Raw genomic sequence first — 14,677 nt, 5'->3', positions numbered from 1 at the left:
AGGGGTTTACTAAGATAGAACTATTTGAGGGCAGGAGGGGAGTTGGGAGAGAAAGATGCAGCAGCTGACAGCTTCCCACACTAAGGTGTCCTAGGTGTTCTCCTTCCTTGGTTAGGCAGGTCCCTGTCAGACCTGCCTGTCTCAAGTGTTGCACCCTGTCTTCCAGGCTCCAAGAATCCTCACTTAATCACAAACTGGGGCCCAGCTGCCTTCACCGAAGCTGAACTCGAGCAAAGGCAAAAGAGCTGGAAAGGGAAAAAAGCCACTTCTGAGTAACAGCGGCAGCTGATGTGACTAGAAGCCCACCTGTGTTCCTTCTGCTTTGCGCAGAACAGCTTCTTGCTTATAAAGAGCTCAGTCTGCTCAGCACGTTGAGTCTTTCTACAGAGAAAATACTGTTTACCACATAGAAGTGTCTACTCCAAGCCCAGTAATTACAGTATGTGGTGTCTGACAGTACTTACTGTTTTCCCTTGTGTTTCCAGAAATTCTGTTCTTTTATACAAAACTTCTCAACTGAGGATTTTTATTTAAATGTAGCTTGTGACAGAGTTGTTTCTATGCTAGCCTGTAATAATCTGACAGCATCTAACCGATCATGTAGCATCGCTTTCATTCCAAAAAGTGAGGGAAGCAGTTGTTTCATTGGTTCAGTTCATATAACTTAAACCCAGGATAAATCCATCCTGGAGGTTCTGAGCGGCTGTGAGAGGGAGCATCACCTTTCCCTCCACTGAGTCTCCTTTTATTTTTGCTCTTTGCACAGTACTTAGTGCTCAAATAGATTCTTCCTTAGTGACACGAGGCTGGATCACTGGGTGCCTGCTGCCTGGTCAGATTTTGTGTCCTGTTTTCCTCTGTTTGCAGGAGTCCAAGCAAAAGAACTGAAAAGATTCATGTACAAATGTACTATGTGAAAAAACAAAACAAACAACTTTAGAGTTCTCTTCATAGTTAAAAGATGCAGAGTTTTGACTTAAGGTTTGTGGAGCAGAGGAGTGGAAGATGATGGCACATACATCTGCGTCAAGGCCACGTTTGTGAAAGAAATCTGATTATATATACTGCTAGTTTAGATACAACACCTATTCTTAATTGGAGGCCAGATTTAAAAAAAAATGCAAGAGAAAAAAATTGACCTTTTACTTTTAGATTAAGATGATAAATGTGTAACAATACTGCTTTAGAGAAAATTAATTCCTGTCAGTAAGATAATTTCAGCATTTCTAGTAACAAGGCTTCCCAAATAGCTCACTGCTCCACCTCAAACTCTCCAGGGACAAAGCCAGTTATTTCTGTTCCAGTGGGCAAAAGGAACAAGTCTGAGATCTTGCTTGGTAGCTCTGCCACAGCAGACAAGTCAGTCTCTTGCTAAATACAACAGTATTTTTCCTAATTGTACAGACATTTTGAGAACTAAGTGCCCTCCCAAAGAGCAGGTGCCCGTTGGTGTGGCGTGTCAGTCAGCTGCGTACGTACATAGAACATGTACGGCCATCTCTTAGCACTGCTTTTTAGTTCAGCTAAATGTTAAAATATTTTTAATAAGAAGTGAATTTTTCAGGCAGATGACCAGTGCCTTTGTGTACAGCACGGTGATACTTTGATCTCAGCGAGCAGAAGCTGTTCAAAAGTAATCTTCAGACTTGGAAGTGAATAGCATTTTGCTTGCCTATTAACTAAGACTCACTCAAATACTGAATCTTCTCAGACATTTCTTCTCCGGTTATATTTTTATACTAATTGAAATCTTTAATGTTTCAGTAAACCGAGTGCTCATTAGAATGGCAGGGAAATCCAGGATCTTCCTTTTTGTATTTACTGTACAGGAAAGCAGTAGTTCCTTAAGCTTGCTAACAAGTATTTTTTTAAATTGATTATGTTTACAGAAGAAATGTGAAAAAAAGCTGTAATAGAAATACTAATGTAAACATTGTTAAACTTTGCTAAAGGAGATGGAACAGTATTTATAACTATCAAATAAATGTCTTTTAGGAGCAGAAGGTATATTGGGGCTAAACTTGTTTAATTTTTCTAACAGTCTTTATTTTGGACAAATGTTTTTTAAGAACACCAAATGTTGCATGTTTTCATATTTTTTACTGTTCTTTAGAACTGGCTATTTAATAAAGTAATGCAAAGTCATTTACATTTCTGAATGAATGGATGTCTTTTCACATGGCGTCCTTCTGGGTTACTGAAGTTCAGAAGCCAGTAACTGTTGTGTGGAATTATTACTTTGATGAAAGAAATACACTCTTACTGATCAACAGGATTTGGATTAAAGCCATAATAAAGGCAGTGTTCATGCAGACAGTACAATTTGTCTTAACAGCAACACTTCTTTTACCTGTTCAGTACACCTTGATACGGAATCGTGGTGCTCAGCTACCGCAGCCAGCATTGCTCCATAACGGAATTAGCTGTTTTCTGAAACACAAAGCTGCCAGATGGGAAATGAATTGATACAGGGGTTGCATCTAGAGCAACACATCAACCCTTGGAGGGCGAGCCTGGGACACGGGCAGACATGACCTCATCAGTGAGCTAATGGGGGAAAAACCTCTGCGGAGCGATGTGCCTCTGTGGGCAAAACAGCCCTTCATTAAAATGTCATCCGCATGCATCTGTCTTGAGCTATTTATTTCTTATTCACTATTAGAAGAGGAAATGAGACAAGTCTCCTTTTAAGTTTTGTTGGCCCTGCTTGCTCTGACAAATTAAGAAAGCTTTGTATGAAGTGTTGCACAGTACAAGTGGGGGAAGAGGTTGGTTTAAAAATTAACCAATTGCCTTTTAAGCAAACAATACCACAGTAGAATAAGTAAGTCCATTAAAACTAAACTAAAGATAGCATTCAAAGAGAGAGTAGAGCTGTGAGTCAGAGCTACCACCCCCATGAACCAGTGCAGCATGGAAAAGTGCACCCCCATGTAGTATCATTTCTGGTGAGCCCAAGGGTTCAGCATTCCTAGTCTGAGAAACCAACGGGGCTGGTGACAGTGAGGATCTCCACACTGAAACATGATGCTACAGACATCTCTTCTGCCCCAAGCAGCCCTGCAGCATCACAGGGCCTTACATACCAAGCTTACCTATGGAGAGGCCAGCAGAAAGGCTGTGTCTGCTCTTCCTGAACCCTCAGGAGATGCACTGGGCAGCTCAGGCTGCTTGTTTTGTCTGCCAGATTCAGGTTTACCTGCTGCTGATGGTGGAACAGTCTGCAAACCAAGAACACAGTACTGTGCTTTTTTCTCCTCAGACAGACAGGTGTGGGGTGTTTCTGCTTTTTCCCCCTCCCTGTGATCATTTTATAGAGCTGATTCTGAGAGACTGGAAACGAGCGAACAAGGATGTAACAAACTGTGACAGGCTGTTTTCCAGCAACTCCTATTCAGCTTAAGTTCCCTGAATGAACAGCCACAAAAGTAAAGCCTATATGGCAAAACAACAGCATATTAGGACAATATCTGTACCCTATAGCTGGGGGGTGGGCACCCATCCCAAAAGAAGTGTCTGTTCAGTCCCGCAGGGCCGCTGGAACAGTAGCTGCACCGTCCAGGTCAGTAACTGTGAACTGAAAATAACTGCTCCGATTCTTATCTCAAATATGTGAACCAGTTAAGTAAACAATTTTTGAGCAAACCAGAGCACAGCCAGGAAAGGAGATAGATATCCATAAGCTCGTTTCGCTGCTTGGGAGACAGGTATAATTAGCTGTTCATAAAGCAAAGGGCACCAAAGAGAGGCATTAAAATGTGCCATAAAGTTGTCATCTGTAATAGAATGAAAATCTCCTGCAACACCAGTAAGATTTTAGTTCCCCCACTCACCAGTTAGGGACTTCCCAACTCTGCCTGCACTATGCTGGTTCTGTGATAATCGTGGCTTTTTTTCTTGATTTTTTTTTTTAAACTTCGCCCTTTTGGCGCGGCGGCGGAGCCCCCGGCGCCCCCCGCCCGGCCGCCCTGTGGAGCGGGCGGTGCAGCCGGAGGCCGGGGCCGCTCATCGCCGGGCAGCCGCTGCCACCTGCTGGTGGCTCAGCCTCCGCGCCTTCCCCTCGCGTCAGTCACCCCGCGAACGTGTCCCGAGACTCCGAAACCCCCTGCAGCTTCATTCCCCTTCAACAGCCGTTTACCGGAGACAAGTGCAATGACGCACGGAGGCTGGGAAAATGTTACGTGCGCCGTGTTCCCTGCTGCATTACCATCACCTCACCGCTGTCGGCATCGCTCGCTGCTGGCCTTGAGTTCATGGGTCACTTCAGTTCTTCTGTTATTCAGCTCCGAGTATCTGATCCCAGAGACCTCCTGTGAGCCCAGGAAAAAAAGGATTTTACAATACAAGTACTAACACTGGCCTAGAAGAAATCTATACTCAGAGCCTTGAAGCTAATTCAGGCATATTTTTCCAAAAATACCCCCACTGCGCCATGGAAGGACAATGTGTCCAGTCAGATACACCACCCAGCCGAAACTGCAGTGCAAAGCTTGGGCTGCCATACAGCTTTCCTAATGGGAGCAAAGCAGAACAGAAACAGGAAGTTTGTGCCACTTGATGAATTTAGAGACTACCGCAACTTCCATACATTGAGTCTCACTGTGAACTTCAACTATTTGGAGCAGAAAAGCACTATTTTATGAAACTGCCTTTCTGGGTATGTCAAGAGTACACAACCTTCAAAAAGTGGAAAGGCTAGTGGTTGTTTCAACACTTAAGGTGAAAAAATCTGCTTCTCATCTCCAAAATAAATTAAAATTGGCACAGTATGATGCAAAACAAAAGATAAAAACATCCTGAAAACCCTTGAGAGGGAGAATTAATGAGGCAGTTTTTAACACCTACAAGCACAATCCTGGAAAGACCACTTGACAAGAGCCCCTTGTCCCACTTCTTTCTGATATTTTAGCCTAATTGACAAAGGTCACATAAAAGGATATAGGCAGCTGGCCAGAGGAAAGCCCATGACAGACTAAACAGAATGTTAATTAAAAAAAAAATAAAAATCACAAACCTCAAAACAATTGTACTCACCTTTCCCCATTGGCCACTATTTAAAATTCCTTAGTATATAAAACAAGCACATAAAAACATAACCCTTTCTATCCTTAGTCAGTGTGCTCATTGCTCACATCTCTCTTCTGCCTATCAAAGGAATTTGCTCTAGCACCAGCTTTATTCACTGCTATTAATATCATTGCTAATTAATACAGGTGCTTGCCATAGCTACAGCACATAAACATCTTCTACAGGATGTCTTCATGCAAATGCTTACCTGCTGTTATTCCTGTTGTCGCTTATCTTCTGAGCACAGGACAGCAATTTGCTCAGGCCACGCAGATTTCAGCAAGGGGAACCTCCCAGGGTGTTGGTGAGGATGTCTGAGTGCAATTCGCACAGGTCTGTGCCGGCTGATCTTGCCCACAGTTGCACAAGGCGTCTGTGCCTTTTCACCTAACTTGGTCAACTAATTTGAACACATGAGTATCTCAGGACTGAAAACTCAAACACTGACATGAGGCAGTTTCAAAAGCAGCCCAGGCTTCCTCAGTGTTGACATTCACTAGCCATTTCAGTGCCTACCAGAGCACAGGGATCTCTCTTTCTACTTTGAAAGGCTTGTGCAGCTCAGCCCCGGCACAGCACACGAGTGCGGGGGAGGCCCAGGTCCTCTGGGCTGTTGGTTCTGTGGTCCTGACCAAAAAAAAAGAAAAAAAAAAAAAAACTTAAAAACCTATTTAAGGTCAGACTCTGCTTAGAGACCTTTAGGAAGTCCCTCTCACAACATAGCTGGGATTGAAGTTTTGCATTTGAGGCAGCCTAGGGTTGTGTTTTCCCAACTGCTTCCTATGCCAGCGATGCCTTGGGCCATTTTGCTTTTTCCAGGCCCTGAAGTCAACCAGCATCTCTGCCTGCAAGGGAGAAGCACACCCCAGTTCACCACTGGTTTTTTACCCCGCAGGAGAGATTGTGTTGGCCCTGGGCTGCTTTTTCCCAGCAAGAAGGTGGGAAATGATGGGGGGGCACAGCCTGCTCACACACAAGTCCCCCCTGAGTGGCACGCTGGGGCCCAGGCATTTGGTGTGGGGCTGCTGTCTGTGGGGACAGAAGTGGCATCTTCTGCGTCTTCTGTTTTGCTTTAGCATGGTCATCGCCTGTCTGTGAGGGTTGCATGATGCCCAAGGGTGTCACTGCTGGCCCACAGACCATCCTGGGGAGACAGCTGTCCAGAAACAACCATCACCCCAAGCCTGGTCTTGCAGCATAGCTGTACGTGGCCTCGTTCGCAGAATAAACTTGCCTGCCAGTGCTCCCGCATGCTCTGTTCACTGTCACCATTACAGATGGCAAAAGCCAAACCCACAACTGCTCTCAGGCCACCTCCAGCCAGCAAATCCTCCCTGCCAGTAGGAGAAAACCCAGAGCATATATTCCTTGAAATCCATTTCCAAGGCATGGGCAGCCAAAAGCCAGGTACTGGCATGGGGCAGGGAACCAGAACCAGCTTGGCAGAACAGCTCACCAACAAAAAACGAAAAAAGAAAAGCGCACCAGGTGCCAAATGCCCTCACCAGGCTGGGCTGCTCCCCGACTTCTCTGCCATCTCTGCAGAGCATAGACAAGCCCTGCACGGCTTTGAAGACAGCTCTGCCTCCCCTCCTCACCCTGCTCTGACCGGTCACCCTGCCTGGTGTCCCTGTGGCCCGGTTGATCGCGTACCAGTCAGCAGCGTTCACCACCCGGCAGCAGACGTGCTCTGGTGCAGACCAGCGCAGCTATTTTAGCAGAAAGCTCCCAGGCGAGTGCCAGCCCAGGGCAGCACCCACTGAGCCCCCACCAACTCCGGGCAAGCGGTGCTGCACAACCACTCGTTGCTCTTCCAGTTTTCCGCTCTTTTCTCATTTTTATCTCATCCCTCCTGATGAGCCCCGCTCCCTACATACCAAAGCAGGGTGAGAAGACTGACATGATTTTTCCAAAGCCCCCGGCTAGTTCTGGGACCCGCAGCCCAGGACTCCGCCAGCTCCTGCCCCGGCAGGCCGGCCAGGCAGCTGCAGCTGCTCCCCCAGAGACGGGGAGAACAATAAGAAATACCAGATCTGCCGCAGGAATGCGGGAGATACCGTGGCGGGGGGCCCTGGTGAGTCTGGGCAGGATTTGCTCACAGCTTGGACGTAGACCAGAGGTTACCACTTGAGCAGCCCTGTCGTCAGGCCGTGGTGACTTTGGGGATGCGTCGGGGGCCCCATCCCGCTGCGGCCCCCACGGCCCCCGGACACCAGATGGCAGCCGGACCCTGCCGCGCCACCCTCCCGCTGCAACCACTCACGGGAGCAAAGCTCTCCTCGGCAGGCCTGTAATTAATCACATCTGCGGATCCTGTTTGGAAAGGCAGATTCACACAGATGCGGTACTACGCGAGTTTTTTACGGCTGAGCTGGTAGCATGCTTGGAGCTGCGTCACTTGTGTACGTGCAGCAAGACACTGCTACTGCGGGAGGGAAAAAACACTCTTCTTTTGCAAGAAAAGCACACGCAACACCAAACCAAAACCTTTTCTTACAGTTATGGATGACCTATATCACCAAAGAAAAGTAAAAAAGTGACGACCAGGCAGACTGTGATCGACAAGGTCACCAGCATACCCAGTCATCACAGCTTGGTGGGCTTCCACCGACCTGCAGCGGCTGAGCAGCAGCGGATGCGCGTCAACCCCTCGTGCTCCAGGCACATCAGTTACCCTGAGTTATTCAGGTGACTGAAACCAGGGTCTACACCCACAAGCTGCAAGGGCCTGATGCTAATTTAAGAGTCATACAGTTACTCAGTTGGGTAACATTTTCCCTCAACAACTTATGAACTTTAATCCAATTTTGAAATGTAGGGGAGGCTAAGTTGGATTACATTAGCTTAACTGCTCATGTCATAAGCTCTTGAGAAGTGGAACTAGAGGTTTTTTTCCTCCAGAAACCTTTTGTTGGCCCACAAAATCCTTGTTTTTTTCTTAGCTCAGACACCAAAAGGGGAGTTTTCAACTTCCAAAAATAAATCAAAGACACCATGATGCCTGCTGGGTATTTGTTTCTCCATAGGAACGTGAACCTGGTGGTTTAGTTTAAGAGAGACTAAGCTAACTCTCACATTTTCTACATTCCTCCTTTTCCTGATATATCAAGATAGACAGGTTTGAACTGTTGTTTTAACGAAAACCTACTAGTCCCGAGAGGGTTTCCTGTTTTAGAAAGATGATATTTGAGAGCTACAAAATTCCAAACAATTTGACTTGCTAACACCTTCATCAGGTCCCTTAACCTCCTTATGCCTCAGTTGCCCATTGAAGAAACACGAGTGATATTTATCCACAAAAAAAGCACACAGACTAATAAATGTCTGCAAAATACCCAGCTGTCCCTAAAAAGAGAGCTCTCTAAGCGATACCGTGATAAACTGAAATTGTGTCTACAAGATGCAAATCAGAGATTGCTACGTGAGGCCTTGGAAAGGGCCATGTGTACCAGGACAACCCCTGCACGACCAGATCCCCCGGCACCATTCCGTGCCAACCCCTCTCTCCAGGGCACCTCTGGCTCCTCCACCGATGCCCGGGGGCCAGAAATCCTCCGCTCAGCTCTTGGGTAACAACCACAAGTTGAAGCAGCCTTTAGCTCTCTGATTCACTGACGCTAAATCACCATGTAGCTTCTCACAAAGTCTCAGGAAAATGAAGCCAGTAGTCACGGAGTCACGCTGCAATCCAGCCAAAGCCTCTTTTATCACCTCTAATCCAGGCTGCTGAATCAAACTCAGGTAGGTTTTCCCCTCCACTGTGCACCTGGAGCCCCAGAAACATCCCGGGGTAAATGTAAACATGACTGACCTGCACATTGCATCACCGGACAGTTTTCAGAGATTAAGTTCCGCAACTCAGACCAACAAGTTTTGCAGGTAGGTGTAAATCACCTGCGTAAGGCTCAAGTATTTGTTAAACTTGCAAATACAACAGGACTCCCTGAATATGTTGTTGGTCTTGGAAACTGATCTTCAGCTCCCAGTTTCGTTAATTCTGCAATCCAAAATGTTTTCTTCATTGTTTCTTTCTTGTCTAGTAAAGGTAATTAGGATTTTTCAACTGTTCTAACAATTTTGAAGCTCTAATATGTAAAAACACTTTCTTGTGTTGCCAAAGTTTCTCTGAGTTGTAAAATGCATTACAAAGGGGAGGGTGTCAGTCCCTCAATGCTGCTTGGGTTGCTCTCCTGGCAGAAAAAGACCACTGACATCTTGCAAAGCACAGGGAAAAGACTTATTGCCCAGATCCTGCAAACACAGTAAAACACTGCCTTAGCTGGGCAAATTGGCACTGATTTCTCAGCACTAGTCCCCGGAGGTGCAGGTCTGCTGATGTCAAGGCTGTCATCGTTACTGCAGGGCTCACAGCCCTTGAGACATTTTATCTGCAAGCCTTAGTCCAGCCCACTGCAGAGAAAAGCTCTTCAAACACTTCTGATAGGGACAGCTGGGACGTGAGAATGTCGAGTGCTCTTGACGCTTCCCCACTCACCTGCTCCAACTGTGCAGCAGCCCGTTTTGGGGATCTCTGGAATCTGCGCTTTGAGAAGGCAGTTGCTCTGCTCTTTGACTCAGAAATCCTGCTGGAACGTTGCTGCTTCCTGTCTGAACTCTTTTTTTTAAAGCCAGGTTTTCTTCCTGCTATGCCGAAGAAGTCTGTAAGAAAGTAAAAGACAGCAAAATTCAGGAAAACGACTATCTGATAGGCACATTGCTCAGGATTACATGCCCATTTGGAAAATGGGAAAACCACTAATGATTTTCAAAGCTAGACTTTCACCCGTTATTTCTATCTGGCTGTTACTTTTGGGAGACTTGAAAGTCCCTGTTATCATGGAAAGTTTCCTGATAATTTCTTACAGAACGATTATTGCTTTTATCCCTTTGCATTTCAGGTAGATGAAGCACTGCATAAGCTGCTCACTGAGTGCTGCTCAAGGGCAGGAATAATTGGGTTTTTTGGGGGTGGGGGAAGGCTGAGACATAGCAACTTGCTGGAAGAGCTGGAGCAGAGCCACGAAGAAGCAGCCCTGCGGTGGTGCGCGCTGGCGGCAGGATGGCATGTCACTGCCCCACAGAGCTGCTGATAAGCCACTTTGCCTTCTGGTGCAGCAGCACAAGGCTGCATGTGGGCTCATTTTCCGTTTCCCTGTGTTCCGCAATGCAGACGTCCCCTGGGGTCCTGAAGTCGCAGGATGAAAAACTCATCCTTCCTTTTGGCCTGGATCCTGAATACACATATGCACATGCTTAGCGCCGAGCATGTGAGTAGCAACACTGATCTCCATGGAGCAATCCACATGCTCAAGCCTCTGCACATTTGGGAGCAGGGGAGAGAAGGACACTTGGTTCTTTGGTCGCCTGTTTTACATACCACTGGTGGAGATCCCACCCAAGAGAGAGCTGTGCAGCAGGATGGCGCTGAATTATACAGCTATTTTTATTTCCATCACTTGTGGCCTTGCTGAGACCTGCTACGAATTATCTGGGATATTACACCCCAGAGGAGTCAAAACAACAGGTCTTGCTGCAGACTGCCTGTGTTTAGTGGGATGATTTAGTTACTGCTTTCCCCCCACCCCATCTTCTTCCTTATTCCCATTAGTGACACATTGGCTGCAGAGAAAAGTTATTCATGCTCTAGAAATGTAATATTTACTCAAAACAATTTTTATTTGGCTTGGCTTCTTCCCAGTGCCATAAAGTGATAGCCAACCCCAAGTGCTTACATAGACAACATGTGCATCTGAGTCATATTTATGATCCTAGATATAAAAAGCACACAATCTTGTTGTTTGGTGCAATAGGATGGGACTAAAGGCATCAGCACGTCTTGAGCATAGCCTGCCTCTGGAATCTGCAGAAATTTGCCATGCTCCAAATTTAGAACTTGTGGGTGGAAGCTCAGACAGGAGCCAACTTTTTATACCATTACATCACAGGAATTGAGGGCTTCGTGCCAAAGGATCCAAGGAAATTAATAAAGAGCAGAGGCTGTCCAGCTGTTGGAATTTAAAGTCACGGCAGAGAGGTAATTATTAATAAAAGTGGCTTTATTCAAAGCATAGTAATCTTATTGCTAAAATTGAACATATCCCCTCTTTACTGCAGCTTACTATTCTGTTGGAACTTGTAAAAATAATAGTAAGGAATTAACATGTGTAAGAGATAGGCCCAGTGAAGCCAGGCTTGTTCTCGATAGAGGACACGTTTCAGTGATAACTTTCCAGCTAACGCTCAGCGAGTGCACATGTCTGCCAGTGGCATCACCGCTCCCTGGCTGGAGGAGGCAGCTGGAACGTGGCACGCATTCTTCCAGCTAAAACATACAAGGTCTCAAATGGACAGCGATCAAAGCCGTATCCAGCTAATTTGAAGAGTAATTCAATTTGTTTGACCTCCCTGCGCTGGGGCAGCCAGCATAAGCTCAAATGTCATAGCCTCCCAGGAGCCGATAGTGAAGCATCAAGGCCTGTTACCAAGAGGCACAGGGTGACCTGACTGACCTCCCAGCCTGTTTGGGAGACTCTGTGCATGCCCACAGCCCCTGTGGTGGACAGTCCTGTGTGCAGAGTGTGGCCTTGGCTTGGGTGAGGGTAGTGCTGATGCTGGAAGGGGGCTACTGCCTGCGCATGGAGGGTTGTGCCCTGACAGACTGTGCTAGATGCTGCTTTCTGCGCATACAACAGGCACCTTCTTAGCTCCAACTGTGAACCTGCAGCCCCGAGAAGGACAAACTCCACAGAGAAAAGACACTGGGTCTCCACTCAGAAATGGTCATGGGGTCTAGGTGCTGAGACTCTGCACATTGAGGGCTGACCACAGGCTTGCCACAAAACATTCAGGTAGGGGAATACAGCAGTGTCCTTGGAAAAGGGGCTCCCTTGATGCTTAAACCAGCGAAATGTTGGTAGGCAGCTTCAGAGGTTTACAGCTTATACTCTTCTCAAGGGTATGCAAAAGCTATGAATACTTAAAAATTTAGCTCTGGGTTCTCTAGGAAGTTCCCTGTTCCCATTTTACATGTAAACAAATTGAGATGGGAAGCAACTAAATGCTTCCTCACTGAAGCCATATGGTTGGCAAACCAAACACTAGAGTTCCCAAAGAGATGCTCCCGCACCCACAGATACCACATCATGCTTGCACATGTATTTCTTGCAGCAGCACATACCAAACAGCTTTATGTATCTCTGCCTCAACAGGTGCCAGCACAGCAAAGATTAGGGCCTGCAGTTCCCAACACTGCCTACTGTGGTCTAAGCACCCACACACATATGGCATTCCTTTCTCCAGGGAGACCAGATTTAAAACATAACAAAACAAAACAAACAACCAACCCACACACTTCAACCACAGGTGACAATTTCTATGATGGGAAGCACATAGTTACTGCTAGGGAAAAGTAAGGGATAAATAGAAATCAAGTCACTCTCCATTTCTTAAACGTGGTGTTTCCATCTGCAAAACAGGCATGTGTGTGCAGGGGGTGTTACAAGACTTCAGGCTGCTCTGGATTCAACAGGCTCTATTACTAGATAAACTTCTTGCATTTTTACCTAGAAAAATACGATGCCAACCATTCATTCCTGCCAGAGAACCCACTGAGAGATCCTGGCCCTGCTCAGGTACAACACTTCATCGCTATGTTTTCCCAGTATGTAGCTGATCATGCTGGACTGTGGGGTTTTTTTTGGTGTGTGTGTGTATAGCTGTGAACATCTGAAGATTAAAACCCTGAGGTTTATTAAACATCCCGTTTATAGTTAAGAGATGCCCTCCTGCAACGCATGACTCACAGAGGTAAGCTGAGGCACTGCAGTGGATGAGGAGAACCTTCAGCTGCTGCTTTGCCCTGCAATGGGAGACGTCCTGCTGGGTGGGAACCTGGAGCTGGAGGGGCTCCTGGGCTGGCTGTGTGCTGAAAGCATCTGACATGGCTCTGAAGCATTTCTCCACTTCAACAAAGAATGGCACGAGACTTTGAGGAGGGACAATACAGGGTTTTCCTTGACTGTTAACAATACCTGCAATATGGGACTTAAGATGAGGAACAGACTTTAGCAATGGAATGCTTTGAAGGGGAATTTATTTTAAAAAATTATCAGGGACAGAAAGCATTCAAAAAAATTATCACCAGATATTTGTCATAGTAAAAAGACAAAAACCTACTTATTTCCTACTTGAGTGACCCCAGGTAGGTTCAGTTTGAGGAGTAAAGTAGTTATTTTACCTACAGTCTCACGTTGTTACTCTGCAGTTTTTCAGCACATGCTTCATCTTGTGCTAGAGAGAGTCTGCAACTGCCCCTCTGACATGTGCATAGAAGGTGGAAGACAAAAGCTGGCAAAATGAGCAGTATTGAGGATACTGTCATGCACCCCAGAAGTTGGGAATGCCTACCTGTTGGAGCCAGACAGTGGATACACGTCGTCCCCGGTCCTTCTTTTCAGATATTGCAGGATAGCAACCTTGCTTCCTGGAGCACTGTGCTAGAGAAAGAATTGTAATCAGCAAGTGCTTCTATGGAAATAGATGAAACACTTCAAGCTATAACCCAACAAGTTTCTAATCCATGACTAATCTCCAGCTCTCTTCCCGCTGGAGTCAGCAGCAATCCCTCCCACCCCATCTACAGTTATTAGAAATGCAGCAAGCGTTTAAAAATTTGGAGACCTTGCCCATTCTTACAACTGGGCAAGAGTCAGGTTTACAAACTGCTATTTATGCTGCATGGAAACATCCTTCCCAGCAATCCCTTTGTCTCTGGCAGGCAATTTCTTGTTTCAGTACTAGATGCAGCCAACCATCATCCTATTTACAAGTCATTCCCTTGGCCATCATCTTCCAACAATGGTAGCAATAAATACATTTGATCAGCTAATTTACCTTCTGCAATCAAAAAGTTAGACTAATGATCTGTTTTATCTTCTAGCATAGTAGCTTGTAAAACTAACTCAAAGTAGTAGCACAGAAATTAATGCTAATATATAAAATAAGGAGTTTTATGAGAAGGTGGGTTTGCGGTTTCGTTTCTTGTTTTATCTTTTTCCCATGAGATTCTTAGAAGTCTCAGACCCCAGAATTAAGGTACCTTGGTGGTGCCTTATTTCCCAGCAATTTCCTTAAAAGATGAGTTGTTCGGAAAGCATGGAAAGTATTAGAGTCATTGCTTTGATGTCTTTAATAGAAATTTGTGATGGATTTGAAAGCAATGAGGAAAGTGCTGTTATTTCCTTTTGGAATGGCAGTCTGTCATGACTGGTGCTGTTATACAACCGAGTGACCAGGCGGCAGCACACATGCTAACCCAGCCGCGGGCCCACGAACTCATCTCCCTGATCAAGTTTATAGTTGGATGGATGCTAATGGTCTCAGCAAACAAACACTCAAGTTTGTTATAAGAGAATGAACAGAATGTACCACAGAGAACATGACTCACTTTTCCATAGGACGCCTGTCTATTCTCCGGGTTTGGATAATGAAATATTGCACCTCTCACTTGCAGTTTGTTTCACAAAGTTTGAATGAGTTCATCCCAATGAGCTGTAGCCCTGCCATATAAAAACTGATTCATTTGCCGTGTGAAAATAAGCGTGCCTTTTGA

The 14,677-nt window shown here is 45.9% G+C and overlaps 1 protein-coding gene and 1 long non-coding RNA gene across 13 annotated transcripts in view; one reads left to right on the top strand and one right to left on the bottom strand.

Moving 5' to 3' along the window:
- Positions 1-2,145, top strand: part of SWAP70 (switching B cell complex subunit SWAP70) — a 38,847-nt gene extending 36,702 nt beyond the window's left edge. The window contains exon 12 of the mRNA XM_065838596.2: positions 167-2,145. Within this exon, the coding sequence (XP_065694668.1) occupies positions 167-276 (110 nt within the window). The 3' untranslated portion in view covers positions 277-2,145. The remainder of the gene's footprint in view (positions 1-166) is intronic.
- Positions 1-14,677, bottom strand: part of LOC136101953 (uncharacterized) — a 62,732-nt gene that overhangs the window by 7,316 nt on the left and 40,739 nt on the right. For 8 of the 12 annotated variants that reach the window (XR_011739279.1, XR_011739285.1, XR_011739275.1 and 5 more), the window contains 6 exons: positions 13,474-13,562; positions 9,563-9,726; positions 5,276-5,694; positions 4,139-4,310; positions 3,096-3,221; positions 2,351-2,443 (listed from right to left, as the gene is read on the bottom strand). This is a non-coding gene — a long non-coding RNA (uncharacterized lncRNA). The remainder of the gene's footprint in view (positions 1-2,350; positions 2,444-3,095; positions 3,222-4,138; positions 4,311-5,275; positions 5,695-9,562; positions 9,727-13,473; positions 13,563-14,677) is intronic. The other 4 variants (XR_011739278.1, XR_011739283.1, XR_011739280.1 and 1 more) reach the window with 4 other exon arrangements.

The sequence above is a fragment of the Patagioenas fasciata genome, chromosome 5 (genome assembly GCF_037038585.1).
Source record: "Patagioenas fasciata isolate bPatFas1 chromosome 5, bPatFas1.hap1, whole genome shotgun sequence".
In the NCBI taxonomy this organism is placed as follows: Eukaryota; Metazoa; Chordata; class Aves; order Columbiformes; family Columbidae; genus Patagioenas; species Patagioenas fasciata.
Note: the sequence above shows the minus strand (reverse complement) of the source record. Positions and strands in the feature narration are given on the sequence as shown.